Genomic DNA, 23,130 nt, shown 5'->3' on the forward strand with positions numbered 1-23,130 from the left:
CCGCGCGTCCCTGTCGCCTTCCCCGTGCGGAGGCGCCCCCCCCCCCCCCCCCCCCCATCCCCTAAAAGCTGCCCGGGACCCGGAGGGGGGGAGGGGGGCCACAAGTGTGGGTGCGGGCAGGTGGGGGGGACACGCGTGGGGACATAGGTGCGAGAGAGGGGGAGTGTTTGGGGCAGACGGGGGGGGGGGAAGCGGCTGGGGGGGGTCAACCAGGCCCTGGGTAAAGAAAGAATTTGGGGGGAACTCTTGGGGGCGCAGCAGGTGCGGGGGGGAGCAGGGGGGTGCAGAGGGGGTGCAGGGGGGGCGTTGGACACAGGTCCTTTGGGAGCACACACAAGGGTGGGGACAGCCAGAGGTGCGCGTGGGGGGGGGTGTCAGCCAGATGTGGGGGGGGTCAGCCAGATGTGCGGGGGCACAGGTGTATGCGGGGGGCACCGCGCAGCGCCGCCAGATGTGCGCTGGGTGCCCGGGGGGGGAGGGGAGCACCGATGATGGGGGAGGTCACCCTGAGGGGTGGGGGTCAGCCCCTGGGGGGGGTCAGCTCTGGAGGGGGGGGGCATTATGGGGGGTGTCACTATAGGAGGGGGTCAGTTTCAGGGAGGGGGTCACTATAGGGCAGGAGGGGTGCGCAGCCCCATGCGCCAGGCACCTCCGTTCCCAAGGACCGGGGAAAGCGGCGGGGGGGGGGGATATGGGGGGGGCGGCACGGCTCGGTTCGGTGCGGGGGGGCTGGGGGGGGGGAACGGGGGGGCGGGGCGGCGCTGACGTCACGCCGCGGCCCAGAGCGAGGCTGCCGGGAGCCGGCGGCCGAGGCGCGCCGCAGCCGCCCCGAGCGCACGCCCCGCGCCCCGCTCCGCTCCGCGCAGCCCCCGCGCAGCGCAGCGCAGAGCAGAGCCGGCAGCGCCCCGAGGCCGGGCAGGGGCGGCGCGGCATGCCGGCCTGAGCGAGGGGCGAGGGAGATCGATCCCCGGAGCGCGGAGTCTGAATTAATCCGGGCAGCAGGCGCGGGGAGGGGGGGGGCGGTGGAGGAGGAGGAGGAGGAGGAGGAGGAGGAGGAGGAGGAGGAGGAGGAGGAGGAGGAGGAGGCGGCGGCGGCGGCGGCGGGGCTGGGGGAGGAAGGCAGCGAGCGAGCGGGCGAGGACAGCGGCAGAGCCCGGCGGCCACCATGGAGCTGGCGATGGAGAACCTGGGCAGCCTGCACGGCGTCCCGCACTCGCAGCCCGCCGAGCTGCTGAGCCCGGCGCACGGGCGGCAGGGCTCGCACCGCAACCTGGTGCCGCACGGCCGGCCCGCCATGGTGTCGGGCATGGCCTCCATCCTGGAGGGGGGCGACTACCGCGCCGAGCACAGCCTGGCCGCCCCGCTGCACCCCGCCATGAGCATGTCCTGCGAGTCGCCGTCCGGCATGAGCCTGAGCAGCACCTACACCACGCTGACCCCCCTGCAGCACCTGCCGCCCATCTCCACCGTGTCGGAGAAGTTCCACCACCCGCACCACCACCACCACCACCACCACCCGCACCAGCGCCTCGCCGGCAACGTGAGCGGCAGCTTCACCCTCATGCGCGACGAGCGGAGCCTCGCCTCCATGGGCAACCTCTACAGCCACTACCCCAAGGACATGCCGGCCATGGGGCAGCCCCTCTCGCCGCTCCCCAACGGGCTGGGCAGCCTGCACAACGCCCAGCAGCCGCTGGCTCCCTACGGCCCCGGCGGCCACTTGCCCAACGAGAAGATGCTCTCGCCCAACGGCTTCGACTCGCACGCCGCGATGCTGTCCCGGGGCGAGGAGCACCTGGCGCGGGGGCTGGCGGCCCCCAGCTCGGCCATGATGCCCCCGCTCAACGGGATGCACCCGCACGGCCACCCGCACGCCCAGCCCGGGGGCTCGCTCCTGGGCGAGCGGGAGCGCCAGGCCTCGGCCGCCGGCTCGCAGCCCGGAGCCTCCGGGCAGGTGGAGGAGATCAACACCAAGGAGGTGGCTCAGAGGATCACGGCCGAGCTGAAGCGCTACAGCATCCCGCAGGCGATCTTCGCGCAGAGGATCTTGTGCCGCTCGCAAGGGACCCTCTCGGACCTGCTGCGGAACCCCAAGCCCTGGAGTAAGCTCAAGTCGGGCAGGGAGACTTTCCGGAGGATGTGGAAATGGTTGCAGGAGCCGGAATTTCAGAGGATGTCGGCGCTCAGGCTCGCAGGTAGGGCACGGCGGAGGTGCGAGGGGACCGACACGCGTGGGGACCCTTCCCAGGAGCGCCCCGGGTAGCGGGGAGCCGGGTCGGGGCCGGGTCGGGGGTTACCGAGCCTTACGAAGACAAGGATGGAAATTCTCCTCAATGCAACCCCCCCGCCCCGGGCCTGCTCCTGACAGCGGGAAACGGGAGCTCGGAGGCGGCAGGAGCCGGGTGCTCACGGCACTGTCCCTCGGTGGGCTGCCTCTCCCCCTGGGGGTCGTTTCCCGTGCGGTCCCACCCGCTGCCCCGGCCCCGTTTCCCCCCCCCGGAGAGCCACCGGTGGGGCCGCGTCGCGCTTGGCACCGCCGCTGGGTCCCCGCAGCCCCGGCTGCGCTGCGGGCAGGCTCCGGTCCCTCCTCCGTTACCGGGGGCTTGCACCGGGGAAGCCGTGCTGCTGCGGGGGAGGTGGATGGTGAAAATCAGGGGGAGACACCCGGGGCTGCGCTCCGCTCCCCGGGGCACCGCAAACGCTGCCCGTAGGAGAATCGCCCGGGGGAACCGAGGGTTGCCCCGGGGACGCACCGCGGGTGCGGAGCGCACGGAGGCTCCGCGCCCAACCCAGCCGGCGAGGCTCGTTCGGCCTCAGCCCGGCGCTGGGCCGAGGGACGTGCGTTTGCTGGGGGAAGAAAAGAAAAAAAAAATTACACACATGCACAAAAAATGCGTTTTCTGTGCGCGGGGGCTCGGAGGGGTCACGATGTTGGTGCGCGGACGAAAGGGCAGGAGAGCTGGAGGAGGTGTCAGAGCCCCCCCCGCCACCCTCCCGCATCCCCGCTCCTCCGCACCGGCCCCGACAGAACCGCTCCAGGGCTCCGCGGGGCCAGGCGGGGGTGGCCGGGGGCTGCCACCACCCGGGAGAAAAATTGCGGAGATCGCAGCTCCCGGGGCGACCGGGCAGAGTCCGGCCCGCTGGGGGCTGCGCACGGCGAGGAGCCGGCCGTTATTTATGGAGGAGAGCAGCGTTCATATGTATTTAGTGTAATTCAGTTGCTCTTTAATTAGGGCAGGGTAGTGGCATCTTTTAGTTCCAGTCGATGCCCTATTGAAAAGCAGTTAATAGAATGCAAATTGTTCCTGGCTTTACAAGGTTCTGGTAAATAAAGATTTAAACACTGCCGCGATCGGCCGTTTAATGCCCCCGTTGTTCGGGCTAATTGAGCGGCGGGTGGCTGCCTCCTGGCTCGCCAAAATTTGAAATAATACCCGTGGTTTTGAGGGTGGGAATGAATCCCCGGCTCGGGGAGGCTGCGGGAGCTCCGTCCCCCTCGGCCCGGCCCGGTGCGGCGGAGGCCGGGGGAGTCGGGTTCTGCCCCCGCTTCCATCGCTCCGGTCGTCCCCGAGCTGTCGGGGGAGATTTATTTTCCTTAAAATGGTTTTTAATTCCTTACGCCGCGTTTCCCTGGGTCCCAGCGGCGCTTTGCGCCAAGAGACGATATTTCCGGAAATAGAAAATCCAAATTTCGTAGGGACGGGGGTTTAATTCCCTGCTTTCTGCGAGGACGATCAAATACAACGCACCCCGCGAGGAACTCGCCTCTGCTAAACCCCGGCGACCCCGACTGGACCAGGCCGTGGCTCTCACCCCACCGGGCCGCCCCACGGAGGATCCGCCGGCCGGGCCTCCACTCAGCCCCGGGCCTCCATGCAAGCCCGGGCCTCCCCACAACCCCGGCCTCCCCGCGGCTCTCCCCTCTTTGTTCCCGGCTCCCGGCCCCACTGCCGCCCCGCTGGGGCCCGGTTTCGTTTCGTTCTCCCTCCCCCCCATAGCTCTCGCCCCTCGACGGGCGCTCCGGGACGCCGGGCGGAGGCTCGGGGTGCGCGGGGCTCCCCGTGCTGCCTTTGTCCCGCCGGGAAACGAGGCCGGGGGAGGCCGCCGGGGGAGCGAGACCCCACGGCCGCCACCGACCCCGTTCCTCGACGGCGCGGCCACGGCTCAGCCCCACGCCCACGGAAAAGGCGCTTATAAGGGAGGGGGCGCGCCGGGAGTCGGCGATCCCCCCCCCAACCCGGCCGTCCTGGGGCCGCGGTTCGATCCTGCTCGCTTTTTTTCCACCCCGCCGCTGCTGGAGGGGCCGTAGGGCCGCGACTACCGCGCGGCGAGCAGCCTGGCAGGGGCCGGCCTCGTCCCCCCTGTACAAACACAACGGAGGGGTTGGGGGGGTCCAACCGGGGGGACCCGGGCCGTTCGCCGTGTTCAGGAGCCCACCCGGTGTATTAGTCCGAGGCAGTAAATCGCGGATCGATAAACACGCCGGGCCCCTCGAAATGGCAATTGCTGCTTTTCTCCTCTTTCCACTCCAATTCCCCCTCTCGCCGCCCCGTGCGCAGATGAACCATTAATTATTCAGCCGGGGCCCGGGCAGAGCCGCAGCGGGGGTGGGGGGTGGGAGGTGAGGGGCTGCGGCCCCCAACGGCCCCGCACCGCTCCCTCCGGTGCCGGGGGGCGGTGGGGGCATTGGCTCCGCTCCCCCCGGGGGGTCCCCAAAATAGGGGTGCCCCACGGGGAAGCATCTGGGCAGCAGCTGGCGGTGCCCGTCCCGTCCCCTCGGGCCATCCATCTCGGACACCCGCTGTCACCGCCGCATTGTGTCCCCGTGTGTGTCCCCCTCCCCGGTCCAGATGCAGCTCTGCAAACTTCGTGACCCCCCTCCCCACACACACACCCGTGATCCTCGCGGGGCTTAGGAGGCCCCACGGCTCCGTGCAAGGAAGTGGCTCCGTTCTCATGGGCTCAGCTGGGTCCCCGCGTGTCCGCAGAGGGCAGTGGGAGTCCCCCCACCACTCGTCTCCGTGGGCACTCTCCCATCCTCTCATGCTGACAGCCGGTGGGTGCCCTCCCACCCTGCGTGCCCGTGGGTGCCCTGTAGGAGCCCCCGCTCCTGCGCACCCGCGTGTGGACACCCCGTCCCCGCCACGGGTTTATTCCTGCACGCAGGATTTGGGAATCCTCCCGTGGTTAGAACCTGGGAGAGCCAAGACCTCGTTGTGGCCTTTTAGCTTCGTGTCCATTTGTGCTAAACTCGGCCAGAAACCATCGGCCCGTGGTTTTCGCCTTGCCCCGCGGGCACGCAGGAACACGCGTGAAATTCGGCCGCTCGCCCCAGGGCTTTGAGCCACGGCTGGGATTCGAGGCCGTCTGAGAGCAGCCGGGGTCGCCCGGCCCGGTGGCAGCGCGGTCCCGAGTGGGTTCCCGGCACGGCCCCTCTCGGCCCAAACGCCCCCGGTTGTGCTGCCCCGGGGGGGCCGGGACGGAGCCGCCGCTCGCTGCGGGCCGGGAGCTTCGCTGAGCGCTGCCCGGACGCGTTTTCGTTTTCGTCTTTTGCTTCTATGTTTCTTTCCCTCTCCCTTTGCCATTTTTAAAAAATTTCTTGTCCCTTGTATTTTTGTTTAATTTCCCTTTACTTTTTTTTGTTGTTTACGTTTTGTTTTCGTTTTTCCATTTCTTCTATTTTTCCTTTCCTTTCCTTTCCTTTCCTTTCCTTTCCTTTCCTTTCCTTTCCTTTCCTTTCCTTTCCTTTCCTTTCCTTTCCTTTCCTTTCCTTTCCTTTCCTTTCCTTTCCTTTCCTTTCCTTTCCTTTCCTTTTTTAAAATTTCTTTTCTTTTTGATTCTGTTATTTTTCTTTCTTTTCTTTTCTTTTCTTTTCTTTTCTTTTCTTTTCTTTTCTTTTCTTTTCTTTTCTTTTCTTTTCTTTTCTTTTCTTTTCTTTTCTTTTCTGTTCTGTTCTGTTCTGTTCTGTTCTGTTCTGTTCTGTTCTGTTCTGTTCCTACTTTTTCACCTGCTCTCCCCGACCGATTCTCCGTCACTACCCGACCGGGTGTCGCTATTCATAAAACCAAAAGCACCCCGACAAACGAAAACCCCGAAGGCATCAGCGCGGGGCTGAGCCAAAGCAAAGGGCCACAAATGCCCGAGAGCTTTGGCAACGCCAGTAATTAATGCCACTAATTAATAACTCGAGCTAGCACTCCGAATCGCCAGCACAAGGGACATGAACACGCTGCGGAAAACCTGGGGGAATAGGGGAACATCGGCCGAGTTTTGTTTCAATTTCAGCTTCACTCCAACGACTTCGGCCCAACCGCGGTGCCCCCACGGCAGCGGCCCAGGGCAGGGAGCGCGGAGTCCTCCCAAGGGTGCCTGTGAGAAGCCCCCCGGCAGCGGGGCGCCTCCGCGGCACCGGAGCGATTTGTTTCGCTGCTGTAAACCAGGGGAAAACCGCTGTGAAGGGCTGCAACCGGGGCCGCTCCTCACCTTCCAGCCCCGGCAAGGGGCCGAACACCCGGATATAAAAAAAGAAAGAAGAAAAAAGAAGGAGAAGGAGAAGAAGAAGAAAAAGAAAAAGAAGAAGAGGAAGAAAAAGACGAAAAAGACGAAAGAAAGAAAGAAAGGAAGAAAGGAAGAAAGGAAGAAAGGAAGAAAGGAAGAAAGGAAGAAAGGAAGAAAGGAAGAAAGGAAGAAAGGAAGAAAGAAAGAAAGAAAGAAAGAAAGAAAGAAAGAAAGAAAGAAAGAAAGAAAGAAAGAGAAAGAAAGAAAGAAAGAAAGAAAGAAAGAAAGAAAGAAAGAAAGAAAGAAAGAAAGAAAGAAAGAAAGAAAGGAAGAAAGAAAGAAAGGAAGAAGAGATGGAGAAGGAGAAGAAAATTAAGAAGTAGAAGAAGAAAAAAGAGAAGGAGAAGAAGAAGAAAAGGAAGACGAAGAAAAAGAAGGAGGAGGAGGAGGAGAAAGAGACGAAGAAGAAAAAGAAGAAGAAGAAGAAGAAGAAGAAGAAGAAGAAGAATAGGAAGAAAAGAAAAGGAGAAAGAAAAAAAAAGAAAAGAAAAGAAAAGAAAAGGAGAAAGAAAAAGAAAAGGAAAAGAAAAAGAAAAAGAAAAAGAAAAAGAAAAAGAAGAAAACGAAAAGGAGGAAGAAAAAGAAAAGGAGAAAGAAAAAGAAAAGGAAAAAGAAAAAAAAAAGAAAAAGAAAAGAAAAAGAAAAGAAAAAGAAAAAAATAAAATGAAAGAGGAAAAGAAAACGAAACGAAAATAAAAGAAAGTAAGAAGGGGAAGAAATCCATTTCCCCCAGGGAACCCCTCTTTTAGCGTTATTTATTCTTATTTTCACTTGGGAGTTCAGGCGCTAATAACAGCACCTTCCCTCCGCCGGCGCGGAGCCGCCCACCGGGACCAGCCGGGACCCGGCGCCTCCAGCTCCGCGGGGGCGGCCGCTGCGCGCCCCGCACACCCCGCACCGCCCCGCACCGCGCCCCGCATCCCGTCCCGCACCGCCCCGCACGGTGCCGCACCGCACCGCGCCCCGCACCGCGCCGCCTCCCTTATCAGCGCGCCGGGGCCGCCTCGCTCCGCCCGCAGCTATTTTTCTGTTTGCTCCTAATCTGCGCGTCAGAAGGGGCCAATAAACCTCCCGTCGGTTAAATATTAAATCTGCCTTCTCCCCCCCTTCCCCACGAGGAAATGGGCTCCCCGCTCCGCCGGGGGCAGCTGCGCACCCCAACCCCCGGACAACCCTCCCCAGCACCACCCCGCACCCCAACCCCAAAACCCCTCGGCCCCGCCGAGTTCCTCTCGGCCCTGCCCTGGGGAGGGGCCCAAAGCCGAGCCCCAGCCTGCGGCTTTGCGTGCAGTCACCTCTCGGCTGTCATTTTTTTGGGGGTGTCCATTTGGGGTGGATTTTTTTAATTTTTTTTTTCTGGGTGTACGATGTGGGGGCGATTTTTTTTTCCCTCTGTCCTGTCAATCGCCACTGAAACCATAAGGGAGAGATAACAGAGAAGAGAAAACTCTCGCAGTGACCTTTGAATCAATTTGAAAAACCTCATTTAACTGATAAGTCTTGAAAGGCCCAGAACTAATTTGAAAATACATCTATTAAAATCTCATTGCCGCTGCCTGAGAGCTGCTGGGCAGGGTGTGCGAGGCAGACTTCCTGGGGTCGGGGGAGCCGGGAGAGCAGGTTTAAACCCTGGTCAACAAAGAGATTGCAGAGCTGCCTGCAAAATGATGGGGCTTAAACCAGGAGAGAAAATAAGAATATTAAAAGAGAATTCATCTTTCTTCCCCTGCTGGTGGGGAAAGGGGAGATTTACAGCATTTTCCTGCCATAACCAGGCGCAGAGTCTGGGATTGCAGACAGAATATTGGATTTTTTTTTTTTTCCTCCAGAAAACAAATCCAATATTTTCTCATTCTGCTCAGTTGCAGGGCTGGGCAGCTTGCGCCGTGGAGAGGGGAGCCGTTGCCTCCGGAGAGGCTGGGGCCACCGTGGGGGCTCTGCCACACACCCACCCTGGGGGCTTCTGTGCGGGTTCCTGAACAAACACCAAAATGGGGACAAAACGTGGGTCTGGGGCTTGTGGGACCTGGATGGGCCTGAGCAGCGGCAGATTTCTGGGCTGCTCAGTCCCTGAGCTGCCAGGGTGGGAATCCCTCGAGCCACTGCGCTGCTCCCAGGCTTGGATGCTGCAAATCACAGGCCTGAAGTTGCAGGCGGTTCGCCATCTCTGCTTGGTTTTTAAGCACCTGGTGAACAAAGCGGAGGAAGGGGAGGGATGGCTGGAGATGGGAGAAGACCAGCAGCAGGGCCCAGGCTCCCTACTCCTGCTTTGGGATCGTCCCCGTCCCCTCTGCACATACTGGGCACGGCGCCTTGCCTCTGCCAGCAACCCTGCAGCAACACCTGGGTGTACAGGAACCAAAAATCCTGCATGTACAGGAACCAGAAATCCTGCACAGGACACTCCTCCACTCCTGGGCACTTGAATCTCCCCATGCAAAGTCTTTGCACATCACCAGTGAGGCTGTTGCCTTGCGGTGCAAACAAAAAATTAAGAGGAAATTTTTAAAAATCCAACCAAAAGGGCTGAGGCTTTCCAGATCCCCACAAATTCGGGACACAACCTGTCCCTCCCATCCAGACTTTGGGGTGCAGTTTTGGGGTTGGCTGTGTTTCCCACAGGTGCCACAGCAGAAGCACCCCAGCCCGGTGCAGTATTTAGGGGAGAAGTTTCCCACCATGCTGCCTAATTCCCCGAGGATTGTCAGCATGCAGCCCTCCACCCTGGAGCGCTGCAGAAGGCTTTGATCCATCCTAGCCCCAGCTCCACGCGTGCACACAGTTCAGCCTCAGCTCCCTTTTTGGAGCTGAGCTGCCACGAGCGAGGTATGAGCCCGTGGCTCAGCATCGAAATAAGGATGTTTGAATTCCGATCAATCCAGGATGTGCTTTTGGCTGTTGCCTTCTACCTGCACAGCATGAAAGGCAGCGGAGAGGGGCTGGGGTCAGCCTCTGCCTTCAAACACTGCTCAAAAAGGGAGCAAAAAAAAAAAAAAAATCCTCCTCCGGACCATCTGTCCGCAGCTGAAAGCAAAGCTGGGTGGGTGCAATCGGCAAATGGGCGATAGGCGAGCGGCGCAGGGCTGCAGCGGGGCGGCCGGGGAGCAGTGAGCCGGCGGCACGTTTCAGCCGCCGCCGCCTGCGAGTGAATTTATTAATGGCTCCTCCGCGCACGACTGTGGCAATCGAGTGGCAAGATTTGCTGATTAAACGGAAATTCAAAATCTCGTTAATACCTCAAATGATATAGATCATCTTCAGCAAGATTTAAACCCAGGAAGGGGCGGACAGGCAAAATGGATGATGGATTTTAGAACATTTTGGGGGTTGTTACGGAATAGCGAAACAAAAAGCAACCTGGATTGTCTTGTGTTGAAAGGAGGGGACACTGAATGTTTTAAAAAGATGGGGCTCCCACCAAAAAAAGAATTTTTATTTTTATTTTTATTTTAAGTATTAAAAAAACCATGCACATTTACACAGACATGGTTAGGATTTCAGGAATTATATCGTTATCTATCTTAAGTTATATGTTCAGTTAGGGGTATGCACTACAGCTCTTTAAAGCACTGGTGGCTTTTGGAGTGCGAGAGAGGTTCAGAAATCATTTAAATTTTAAAATCATTTTAATCATTCAGTGCGGTTCACTGCATTTTGCAGGCAGCAAAATTAAGGCCCACTGTGTTTTGCTTGGCTCCGGTCAAGCAGCTGCAATGGGGCTGGCGATGCTGCACCACAAGAGCATGTACAGTGACCTCCATCCATGTCAGCTGCGACGGGCGAGACATGGGCAGGGATGCTGCAGGGATGCTTCTGTTCCCCTTCCCTGGCAGGTACCACTTTTTTCCCATTACTTGGGGATCAGTGCTTGTCCTTTCCTTCACCTTCTTGTCCCCTGGGTTTAGCTTAAAAGCTCTGCCCTGCAGGACCGTGCTGCCCTGACCAAACCGTGCCCTTATTTCCTCCAGTGTCTCTTGTGTAGAATATGGTGTCCCTGTGAATTTGGGGTGGGGAGCAATTCCTGACCTTGGGGAAGAAGGGGTGCCCCACTGATCCCTGCTCAGGAGCCTAAGGAGCGGCTCGAGCCTTTAGAAAGCACAAAGAGAGACCTGGACCCGCCATCCTGGCTTTGCTGTGAACCTCTGTGGTCATCACTCTTTATTTTCTCCACCCAAGTCTGAGGCAAACACACGTACAGAAATCACCAAGACCCCAACCCTTTGGGGTCTTTGTGTCCCCTGGGGCTCAGCACAGTCCCATAGAAGATGGAGACAGAAAATCCCCACGCAGGAGGAACCAGCGCTGGCTGTGCGAGGGGCCTCGCTGGGCCTTGCCGTGGGTTCCTTGCTTGCAGACAGGCAAGAAAAAACATGAATGACAAAATATTGGGGGAGGAGGGAAGGAAGGAAAAGCAAATTGCAACTTCTTCTGTTGCTTATGGCACAGGCAGGGCTAACCCTCTCTTGCTATGGGTGCTCCAAATGCAGCACTGCCAGGGGAGCACGGAGAGCAGGGGCTGGGAGAAGCAGCTGCTCAGCCCCATCCAGGCAGGAGAACTGAGGTCTCCTGGTATGGGTGTCAGCATAGGAAGCCGTAAAATCTGGGGCCAGCAGGCTCAGCTTCGGTTCCTGTGCCCCACATGCAGTGCCACAATGTGACCGAAGGGATGTGAGGGGTGGCTTTGCCATGGGTTGGCTCTTCAAGCATCCACACTTCCCACCCGGCTCACCCCGTGCCTCAGTTTCCTCTCATGTACAGTGGGGACGACAACACTTCCACAGAGTATATCAAGTAAGCGGTGCCGGGTTACTAAAGCCGATGAACTCTGCGATGTTTTGTAAAAGGCCAGGTCTTTAAGCAGGAAGATTAGCTCCAGAGAGCGATGCCCCTTTGTGGGAAGTCATGCTACCCGTGGCTGATAAAGAGCAGGTAATGAGCAAACTCTCTCCATTAGGGATAAAATTGCAAATGTATTCGGAGCTGCTGACGGGTGATGGTATCAGGGGCTGACAGAGATATCAACGCGTCTGCCTCTGCAGCCGGCAAAGGCTGCTGCCATTGCAGAGCTTTGAAGAGCACGAGCGACAGCGGCATGCAGCCTGTCCTGGGGATGGGGACAGTGTGCCGCGCCAGCCCACTGCCCACGGGCACACGTCTTGGCCACGCTGGTGGCATGCATAATTTTTGCAGAAATCTGCCCGTACTCTTTATTTTGTACCATCTGTTATTTGGCCTGCACACAACATCTGCACAGAGAAATTACAGCCCTTGATGTTCGGATTCAGGATGGATCTCCATGGGGTTTGGTGTGCTGGTTGTTGGTGGACGGAGCAGTGGGATCAAGGGCAGCATCAGACCCAGTCTGGCTCTAAAAAGTGGTGGAGTTGGTGCTGTGGGAGTTTCTGCTTCCAGAGCCTCTGGGATGGAGGTGTTCCCACCCAACCATTCCCCAAACTGCAAGGAGAAGGAGCAGGACATTTGGCATCGTGCTGCTTTTCTTCCGAGTTACCTTCTCACATAGGCAGAGTGATTCAAGATTTCAATAAAAGGCCTCTGCAAATAGATCCATGGATCAATGCCTGTCTGAGAACTTTAGTTCTTTTGGGTGGGTGGGTGACAAATTTCACGTGTTTGGTGACATTTCTGATGTGGAAAAAAAAAAAAAAAAAGTGTCCACTGAGTTCTCCCATGGCTGCAATGCTCCAGCTCAGTGAAACCCAGGCGCCTCCACCAATTGTGGTCTGGATTCTGCTCCAGACACCCACAATATCCCAACCCAAAGACAAATGCATCAACTCCAATGTTTTACTGGAACTCCAGGAAAATTTGTCTCTCCAAACACAGAGGTTTGCCAACATTGATGTTTGTGGGAGAGCTCTGTACAAGCATCGGTACTGATATGCAAGGCAGCCGGGAGTGGGTCTGTGCCTGATTTGGGGCATTTTAGCAGCTTTCCGTCAGGTGTTTATATTTAGGGGCTTGCTTGTATCACATCTGCCTTGCAGCTGGTCAAGATTTTGGATGGTTCACAAATGGGGCAAAAAATGCCAAGTCAAAAAATGCCAATGTATGCTGTTTTCATCAGATTGCTTGCACATAAAGAGAAAAAAAGAGAAATTGAAAAAAGTCACCCAAAATCAGTACTCTCATTCAGAATAATGCTGATGTCAAAATATCTTTCTTTAGCCTAAGAAAATTTGAAAGCGTCTCTGAAACTGAAACAACCTTTTCCACCCCAAACCAATCATTCCCAGCAATGCAGCTGGCTTCAAGGCTTTAAGAAATAAATGGGTGATTCTTTTCCTTTCTTTTCTTTTCCTTTTGGAGCCACCCCCAAATGTGGGGTGATGTGGGTGTGTGGGCAGGAAGGATGAGTGCTGTGCCCATGTGTGCGTGTACCCATACAAGACAGTTACTTGCAGATGGTGATTTCTTTGGGCTGGATGTTTTTCTGCATGCTTAGGACCAGAGCCAGGGCCATTTCCAGCACGCAGGATCTTTTTGAGTTGTGTTTTCCATAGGGCTTGTGCGTTGTCTTTGGAGATGTCTTTATCTCACGCTGGTGCCTCTGGCTCTGCCAAGCATCAGCAACCGTCTGGGGGATCCAGTGGAATCTAGTGTCCATGCTGGGGCAACTGGGGGGGGCAGGATCTGGCCCCAGCTACCACCACCCTCTGCAGGAACCCCAGCTGTTATTTAAACTGCCTCTGTAAAAAATTGAAGAAAGGACAGGAGGGAGAACGTGGTGGAAAACCAGTGAAAACAAAGAGCAGAAAACCGCTGGGCTGCATGCAGCTGAGCCTTCAGTAGAGCTGCAACACCCACCAGTGATTGCTCTCCTTTCAGTCCTTTTTCTCTTCTTTTTCCTTTTATTCCTTTCCCTATTCCTTTCCCTATTCCTTTCCTTTCCTTTCCTTTCCTTTCCTTTCCTTTCCTTTCCTTTCCTTTCCTTTCCTTTCCTTTCCTTTCCTTTCCTTTCCTTTCCTTTCCTTTCCTTTCCTTTCCTTTCCTTTCCTTTCCTTTCCCGTCCTGTCCTCCCCCTGCCTTTTTTTTTTTTTTTTAATCCTTTTCTTCCCCTTTCTTCCATTTTTTTCCCCTTTCTTTCCCTTTCTTCCTTGGAACATTTTCCCCAAACAGAACCTTTTCCAGAACACAACTACACTTACTCAAGGAGATAACCTCCTCTGACCAGACCACAGACATCCAGCCACACTCCCCCAGCCATGGTGCTGTGCCCCCGGCTCTGGGGGGTGTCCCTGGCCTGGCAGGGCCACTCCTGCACCCACAGACCTACCAAAGACCCCCCAAACCCCTTCGTGCCACGTTCCTCCTTGCACACCCCAGGGCCAGCACCCAGCCAGGCACGTCGCCATCAAACTGATGTGCCAGCAATATCCGACGCGGAGTTAAAGCCACTCGTGGGAGTTTCAATAAAATCGACCGGGCAGGATCAATGCTCTGCACCAGCTCCTCCCGGCCTCCCCGGCACACGGCGCGGGGCCGGAAAACATCCAGGGCTGTGAAATGCGGGAGGGGGCCTGGCAGGGACCTGATTACAAATCCATCCCATGCTTGCCATGATTAATTGCTTCGTTACCAGAAGCAGCAGCTCCACGCGGGGGTCATCTTTAAAGGCAACAGCGGGGCGGAAGTTTCCTTCCGTGCTCCCGATCCCAGCGAGGGGAGGTGGGAGCCCCCTGCCCACCTCAGCTGGGCTGAGGGCGAGCCCTCAGCACGCTTTGGGGCCATGTTCAGTGCTGTCCCCCCCCACTGGCTCTGTTGGTTGTTGGAGCCAGTGCCTCACCAGCCACTCGGGAGCCACCTCCTGAGGCTGGGGAGGGGTCCCTGAGCCCCCCCAGCTCATGACCGCAGGGCGATGCTGAGCCACATGCCTCTAGGCATGGCGAGGGCAGGATGCGGCCCCAGGCCGATCCCTGCTGGGTGCATTGGGTCTCCATCTTAGGGGACGGGCTGAGTGGCTGTGGGGCAGCAGTGGGGTCATGGATGAAGTGACATTGGGGCAGCAATGGTGCGGTGTGTAGAGTGACTTTGGGACAGCTTTGGGGCAGTATACGCAGTGTATGCAGTGACCCTAGGGCAGTCAGGGGCAGTGTATGCAGTCTATGCAGTGACATTGGGGCAGCTGTGGGACAGTGTACGCAGTGTACACAGTGTATGCAGTGACACTAGGGCAGCCAGGGGCAGTGTATGCAGTGATACTGGGGCAGTGTATGCAGTGCATGCAGTGACACTGGGGCAGCTGTGGGGCAGTCTATGCCGTGTACACAGTGACTTTGAGGCAGCCGTAGGGCAGCCACGGGCCTGGTGCAGGCTCCTCGCCCCGCAGAGCCGCCCCGCCACCAGCAGCCCTTCCAGCGCCTCCCGGGGCTCTGTGAGCCCTTCCCCACCCCGAGATACGAATGGACCGCCCCAGCCCCGTGCACCAGGGGCGGTGGGAGCGGCCCATCGCGCCAAGCAGGGGGGGGACTCGGGACGCCCCAGCCCCTCGGCGGCAGGGGGCGGCCGGCACGCGCCATTGGGCAGCGGCAGGGGGCGTGCCCACCCTTGACCCCGCCCCTCGGCGGGAGTGCCGCTGTCCGTCCGCGGGGGGGCGCCAGCGCGGCGGGGACGGCCCATCGCGGCTGCGGCGGGGGGGGACGGGCGGCGAGGGGCGGGCCGAACCATTCCGTGCTGAGGGGGAGGGCACGGGGCGCACCGGGCGGCTCCAAGGCCCCAAAATGGCGGCGGGGCCGCGCGGCGGGGCGGGCATCGGGCCTCGACGGCGGCCGGGAGCTGGGGGGACCCTGCCCCGGCCCGGCCGTGCCCGGAGCCCCCAGCCCCGGCAGGGCAAAGCCCCGGTGCCCAGCCTGAGGGCTGAAGGCTCTGTGGTTGCACAGTGCCGCAGAAAAGCGGCTGCCGTTGGAGAGCTGCCTCAGCCGAGCGCTGCAGGAGCTTCCCACCTGATACACCCGCTGGGGTTAGTCAGGAAATGCAGAAAACACAAGGAAATGCAGAAAACACAAGGCAATGCAGAAAACGCAAGGCAATGGACAAACGCGTGTTTCAATTTCCCCCTTCTCCTCTCTCACACGAGGCGACGAGCTGCCCTGCTGGCGGTGATGCCGGTGTCACCCAGCCTGACCACAGCACTTCATTAGCACTAATTTGTGCCGTCACGCTAAGTGGCGGGGAGTGGTGAGCAGGGACGGGGGCACGGAGCATGGCCAGGCTGCCACCAGGCACCCTGACCCGGCCCTGCCTGCTCCCTGTTGCACAGCAGAGCAAAAAGCACAATGGAGATGCTGTTGGCAGCCAAACCCGGTTTTCTAGGCAGCTAAAAGTCGTCTCTTCGTGTGCCCAGGAAAGGGGTCAGACACAGCCCAGGGCTGGCAGGGCCGCAGGAGGTTGTGTGGAAAGGTCAAGAATAAAACACAGCAAACACTGCGGGATGGTGCCAAACGCACCTGGATCGGCCGCAGCTTGTTGTTCATGTCCCCTCACACGTGCTCTGACCAAACTCGTTAGCTCTAGGATTGGAAAAGCTGAAAATAGCCTGCCATTGAAATACAGACAGTGCTTAGAAAGTACAGGAGAGTCAAAAGGAGGTGTTCCACAGCACTGGCATCGCTGCTTTGCTTGCTGTGGATCAGAAGGAGCTGCGTGTCGGTGCGACGTGGCTGTGCAGTCTCCACCAGCCTCTGCAGCTCCCAGCCCAAGTGAAGGGCTGAGGATTTGTTCCTTTGCTTCCAGTCCCTTCCCTCCAACTGCCAGCCTGCATGGCTCTAAAAGCTGTTGGGGACTCAGCTGGGGACACCAGTGCAGGTGGCTGGTGATGCCTCACAGCACCATGCATCTCTATTGGAGCCGCTTGTTGGCACGAGTTGCCAAAATCCTTCACAAGGGAAGGAAAATACACCCAGCAACGCACACGCGAGTGCTTCATCTCATCTCATCTCCTAATCCACAGCGTTCAGAGGAAGATTTAATTTGCTGGGCTCGAAGAAGCGCTCACCCTGCAGCATGCTGGCTGCATACCAATGACCAGGGGCTCTCCCCAGCTGCGGGAATCATCCTCCGGCAGCTCCTGGGGACACCCAGGGGGAAGCCAAAGCCTGAGGGGCTGCAGAAGGGCAGCACACAGGAGGCTCTGCACCAGTGTGCTTAACACTGAAAAAGACTGAAATTCTGCTGGGGAAGCCTGTTTGTGACAAATCTCCTTGGGCTTCTTTCCTACACCATGAAGAAAAGTCAAACAAACCTCTTGCAGTTACTAAATTGCCTCAGCTCTGAGCATCCTGGCCAGCCCAGCTGTGGACCAAGGGGTTCTTCTTTTGCAGATGAAGCCCCTTGAGCATTGTCCCAGACTTTGCTCCAGATTTGGGGTGCAGATGCCATGATGTTGATTCTGTTCAGGATAAGCCAGGGCTCATCCCAGTTTGCTCATAGCCACAGACACTAAAACCTGGAACTGAGACAGCCCAGGGCCTATAGCCTTCTCCACTGGAGCCCCCAAATGCTCCTCTGCCCCTTCACACTGCTGCAAGCCGATTTGACAGGGAGAAAAGCTGGTGTTTTTTCCCCCTAACCTCGCTTACAGCCAGCATGCTGGCTCTGAAAGCCCCTGGCTGTCTTTTGTGATTTCAACAAATCACCAGCACTTAAGCAAAGTGGGCAGAAAATTACAGGTTGTATTGCAAGTGAATGGAGAGGGAGAGCACGCTGGGGCTGAGAAAACAGAGGTTTGCGGGTATAATAGAGAAACCAGTGTCTGGCAGGCTGCGGAAGCCTACAAAGCCATCAGGTATTAGTTAAATGCTTCGTGGAGTTCACGCTGCGAGGCATAATCGCAGCTTCTGAACAGCAGCCATTTGATTGTCTCTATTATGTCCCTTTAGAAATGATTTGGGAGATATTTTGCTTTGAGCTGTCAAGGTTAAGTCAAGGAAAGCGCTGTCCCTCTGACATAAGTCTCCAAGGAGGCAGAAACCCTTGGCAGAAGTCTTCGGGGAAAGTGGTTGGGATGCCGCTGCTCTCAGAGGTCTTTCCTCATGCTTCTCCCTCTGAGCTTGCTCCTTGACTGTTCTCCCTGTGTTTTTTCTGCTGTCAGATGAGCTGTCTTGGGGATGAAATACCAGTCGGATTGCGTGCCTAGTGTCCTAAAGGAAGGGTCTCCGTGCAATCGCCTTGTCCAAATGCATCTGTCATTCCCTCCTTGTAACTCCCGCTCTTGTTGGCTGCTTGCAGCCAAGCCTGGCTGAGCTGTTGAGGTCTCAGAGGTGCACACGTTCAGTGAGCCGGGAGGAGAGAAGGAGAGGAGAGGAAGGCCTTCATAGTGGGGATGGGTGGGCTCAGCCCCACACTGCCCACCTCTGCGCTATGGGGAGCTCTGGTCCTTTTCCCCCAGCGTCAGTCCTGGTACTGCAGACTAGCCAGGGAACAGACTCTGTGCTTTGGGCATTGCTAAATAAATATCTCAGAGGCAGGCATGGAAGCTGTCCCCAAGGACTGGGGTCAGACCCAGAGACCCCAGAGGGACAGGAAGGAGAACATCATTAAGCCATGGATGAGTGATTTGGAGTTCAGGGCTTATGGGGAAAAAAAAAAAAAAAAAAGAAAAAAAAGGATTCAGAAGCACAAAAAACTGTTCCATGCTGGCCTGGGTGGGTGTCTAAGCCATGCCCCGCTGTCCCCTGTCCCCACTGCCTTTGGGGATGCCACAGCCACACTGCGGGGGGGGAGCAGAAGGACCCTCCGCGGGGGGGTAGTGGCTGTAAATAGATCTGACCAGCGTCACTATCGATTTCTGCTGTGCGGAGCTGTAATTAGATGGAGCTGGGGAGGGGGGTGCTGGGCTGCGTCAGCAGGAAAATAAATTAATAAATAAACAAACGAGCACAGGAAACACAGGATGCATCCACCGCCTCATCGCAGCCTAAAAATAAGGGGGTAGGGGGGTAGGGGGGTGCATAGCAGGGCATCACCTCTGTCCATTGTCCATGCAATGCTCAGCACCAGTCCTAGTGCTGGGGCATGGTTTGGCCAGCAAGACCCTGACAGTCAGTGTTTGCCTCAGAGCTGTGGATTATTAATGGGCGACTGGTTTGTGATAATTATTTGTAATAACTGAAGCAGGGAGTGAGAAATGTGGGTTTGCAAAGCCAACATGCTGGGTGATGGGCTGGCCATCCCGCACCACCGGTGGGAACGGGTGCTGCTGGGCAGGGCAGGATGGATGCCGGGGGCTTTACTGGGATCGCAGCAGGCATTTCCCATGGGGGGATGTCTATATTTACACACACCGATACACACCTGCTGTATGTATGCTGTATGTGCCATCCGTGTGGAGCAAAAGGGGTGGGTGCAGGGTGCAGGGTGCCCACCCACGCTGCCAACACGGGGCTGGAGCCCAGCATGCCGGGGGGACACCGGGGGACACAGGGAGGGCATGCAGCAGCGGGGGGTGCAGGGTCCATCAGGGTGATGACGTGCTGCTCCACACCAGGGCGGGGGGACTTTCTCCATTTGTTTTTCTGGGGGGCATTTGGGTGGGCATCTATTTTTAATTTTAAATCATGTCTGGAAAAAAAAAAAAAGTCAAATTTTCTATAAAGGCTTTTTTTTGTTTGTTCTTTTTGCAAGCATCTGATGGTCATAGGGTAGGTTTCCACTCAACCCTTCTCTGGTGGCTATTTGAGTATGGTGCCCCTGGGACAGGCTGCACCAGGGCTGGGACTGTCTCTTGTCCCTGCGGATGCTGGTTTGCAGCCTCTGGACTCAGGGAATTTTGCAAACCTTGCTGGGGGAGGAGGAAGGGAGGGGGAGGAAGGCTCTAAGGCTCTCTGCTTTACCAGGGACAGCTGATTTTGACTGAGTGCCCACTGAGGACCGAGCCCAGCAGCCAGGGAAAGGAGGTTAAATGTGTTGGGTGAATTACCTGCTTTGCTGAGCACGAGGTCTCCCCAGGTTTGGGTGGAACGGGGTGAAATCATCCTTCTCTGTGAGCTCAAGGTGGTGCAAAGAGGACCTGTAGAGCAGGCGAGCTGCATCAAAAAAAAAAAAAAAAAAAAATTAAAGAGAGAGACTTTGCTCATTCTCTAGCTAGGAAGAAGTGACTTCCAGCACCCTCCTATTACTCCGAGGCTGCATGGCTCCCTGATGTTTTACCCAGGCTGGCAGGGGAGGTGCATCTGTAGAGCAGGCAGGTGGTCACCCCAAGGCAATAAACGGCCGTGGACCAGCGGTGCTGCCCCATCGCTGCCCTCAGCCCTGGCTTCTGGCCCCTCCAAGGTCCGCAGCAGCTCGACGAGGCTCCTGGAGGTGCCTGCAAGTGGAGAGCTGCCATCCAGCCACCTCCCAGCAGAAAATGCCTCAAAGTTCCCTCCCTGCACAATCCTTTGGAAGAGCCAAACGAAGAAACCCACAAAAAAAATGGGGCAAGGGTGGGACTTTCCTCAGAAAGTCTTTAGATCACATTTTCCTGGCTGTCTTGCTCTCTTGTGAGCTTCCAGGAAGAAACAGTGTGTGCCCAGCCTTGCCCAGGTCCTGACCCAGCCAGGTCCCTGGGCACCCTGATGTCCCCTTGAGGCTCAGCATGGCTTTGTGGTGGACCTGCTTTGAGTGGGGACAGTAACCTCCACCAGCCTCAGTTATTCTGTAATTTGCTAGAAAAATATCATAGCAAAAGGCACCTTTTCTCCCCATTCCCACTGACCGTGTGCCTGATATTCCTGCAGCTGGCATTCACGTATTTACCACAATGTGCATGCTGACCTCCCTCTGTTCCTCGCAGTCCGTGTGGTGCTGTCAGAGGGGCTTTCCTGGCCCCAGCTGCCTGTCCCCATGTGCCACCCACAGCCCCTCTGGCCTGACCTACCACAAAAGACAATCAGCAGGGAAGACTTTTAATTAGGTGCAGGCTCAACCTGATGCTCGTGCCAACAGAGCTGGTCGTGAAGCCATGCAGGGAGCCTCAATATCCTGGAGCTGCAGGTGGCTCAGGCTCTTCTCCAGCCTCTGGAGGCAGGAAAACCCTTTCCAGAGCGGCTGCAAATGAGACCGATCATCCAGCCTGTGCCTTGAGACGTCAGCTGCAGCCCAGCCAGTCCCCCCGTCCCCATCCCTGGCTGTTCCCTGTGTTTTGCAGCTGGCAGCTGGATGTGATGGCCAAGAGATGGTCCCTGAGTGGTCCCTGCGAGAACTGCAGATGCGATGAGGAGGCAGTGGAGACTGGAGTGCAGCAAGGGAGGGAGGCTGATGAATAATCCCTGTAATTTGGGAATGGAGCAGGTCCCTGTAGCTGTGGGAGCAGAGGCAGCCCGGTCCTCAGTCTCTTGTCCCAGGGTCAGCAGCTTATGCTGAGACTTGTTGTTTTCCTGGGTGGCCAGAGGTGCTGAGCTTCTCACAGGCTTTGCTCATGCTGATGCAACGGGCTCTTGTCCCACCCCAGCAGATGTTTGGGAGGCCCAGGGAGGAAGAGGAGGGAGGCAGCCAAGGGAACGGTGGGCAAAAAAGCCAGCAGGTTCCCCTGGAGGGAAGGGCCAGGTTTTGGGAGGCAGCCAGGCAGCCTGCCAGTGGGCCAGGGTGGTCAGCACCGATTAATGGCCCTGTTCTCTCTTTTGAACATTTAGCTTGCAAACGCAAAGAGCAAGAGCAGCAGAAAGACAGGAGCCTGCAGCCCAAGAAGCAGCGGCTGGTCTTCACGGACCTCCAGCGCCGCACCCTGATTGCCATCTTCAAGGAGAACAAGCGCCCGTCCAAGGAGATGCAGATGACCATCTCGCAGCAGCTGGGCTTGGAGCTCAACACTGTCAGCAACTTCTTCATGAATGCCCGCCGGCGGTGTATGAACCGCTGGCAGGAGGAGCCAGGCACCAACCCCGGAGTCCCCTCTTCTTCTACAAGCACTTTCTCCAAAGCATGATGTCCCCCAGCCCTCCCTGGACATCCCTTCCCGGACATCCTCCTCATGACAAAGCCAACCCAGCCTCACACGCATGCCCCGAGCCGAGCGGGGTGGGTGCTTTTGGGTGCTGCATGTCCCTAGGCCTCCCGCCCCCTCAGCTGGGTGTCACCCGTGGACGTGAGCCTGGTGCCACGTCCTGCTGCCACCTCCTCCCAGCTCGAGGAGCAGGGACAGGGCTTGCAGCCAGGCCAGCTCCTTCTCAAAGGGTCTTGGAGGAAACCCCCGTGGAGCGAGGGATGAGGGATGAGGGGGCGAGGTGCTGCCCTGGGAGACCTCACAGACCTCATCTTTACCCAGCTGTCAGGGTCTGGTTTTTGGGGAGAGGGGCACCCCATCCCCTCCTGTTCCCTCCCACAACTTCCACCTCCAACACAACCACCTGTAGGGTAGAAGGGTAAAGGCGGAGGGGATGCAAGAGGTGGAGTCGTGGGGCCAGGTTCTTGCACAACCCTGTTTTGCCAGGGCCAAAACCCTCGTTTTTTAAGGCAGGGGATGGGCAGGGAAGATGCTCCCTGCATGCCTGGAGGTGACCCCAAGTCTCTGGTTGCTGAAGCTTTTTGCTGCCCTAAGTGCAGCAGGCTTTCCCAAAGCAGCCAGACCCCCTTTGCCATTGAAACCTGGGCTCACCTCTCCCTCAAAGCTTTTGGAAACCCACCCAGGGGCATCCCACAGCCCCGCTCTCCTCCACAGGTACCTTCCTCCACTCCCCTTCCCGGAAACCCCCAGGAGCACCCACCCCACGACCTCCCAGCCCCCCCATGCACATGAGCACCCCGACCCCATCCCCGGGTCCCCCTGAGCGACTCCATGGGCCCGAGCATCCCCAGCGCCACGGCCAGCGGGCACCGCGGCCGCACCACCTCGCGCCCATGCAGGTCAAGAAGCACATTTTAGCTACAGAAATCGGGTATTTAAAAATACTAATTGTTTGAGAGGAGACAGGAGGAGAGACTTGGAGCAAAGGATCGCATCTTTCACGGCAACCAGCTTGGGGCCAGGCTGGCTCCAGCATTTGCCACGTGATTTCTGGTTCACTTTTGGGTTGAGGAATGAACTCAGACAAAGCAGTTTTGTTGGCTTTGTGTCTCGCCCTGTCCTCCCCTCCACACACTATTGCCCCCTCTCTGCATCCTGTTTTCATCTCTGTTACCAAAGAAGTTGCAAAACCAAAAACCCAACAACAAAATCCCTCCTGGGAGGCAGCGTCGGAGCACGGAGAAGGAAAATCCCACGGACCTGGTTGCAAAATCCTGTGTGTAAGAAGGGGAAAACTCCCCAGCGAGCTCGAAAGGGAAAAAACAAACCCCAACAGAATAACAACAGAAACCACAACCAAGCAAGCTCAACGCAAAGACCGTCAACTTTACAAAAAGACAAGATTTTTTTTTTTTTTGTGCCAATTAACAACCTGCCTTAAACGCGCAATTCTGGAGCAATGGTACTAGCTTCAAAACGGTCGTTCCCTCCGAGCTCTCGATGGTGACTTGTGCCATATGAAAAGCAATCACGAGGCCAAACCGTTGCAATCGGCCGTCGCCCCAGCCCTGCGGGCTCCGTGGTGTCCCCAGGGGGACGGAGGGGCCACGGGGATGGGGAAGGGCTGGGATAGG

General features: G+C 57.5%; 1 protein-coding gene across 1 annotated transcript; it reads left to right on the plus strand.

The window, feature by feature from the left end:
* The first annotated feature begins 1,118 nt into the window (after positions 1-1,118).
* Positions 1,119-23,130, plus strand: ONECUT3 (one cut homeobox 3). Its single transcript, XM_032203678.1, has 2 exons — positions 1,119-2,195; positions 21,186-23,130. Exons 1-2 carry the CDS (start codon positions 1,166-1,168, stop codon positions 21,476-21,478), a joined length of 1,323 nt encoding a protein of 440 aa, XP_032059569.1. The 5' UTR covers positions 1,119-1,165; the 3' UTR covers positions 21,479-23,130.

This window comes from Aythya fuligula, chromosome 26, assembly GCF_009819795.1.
Source record: "Aythya fuligula isolate bAytFul2 chromosome 26, bAytFul2.pri, whole genome shotgun sequence".
NCBI lineage: Eukaryota > Metazoa > Chordata > Aves > Anseriformes > Anatidae > Aythya > Aythya fuligula.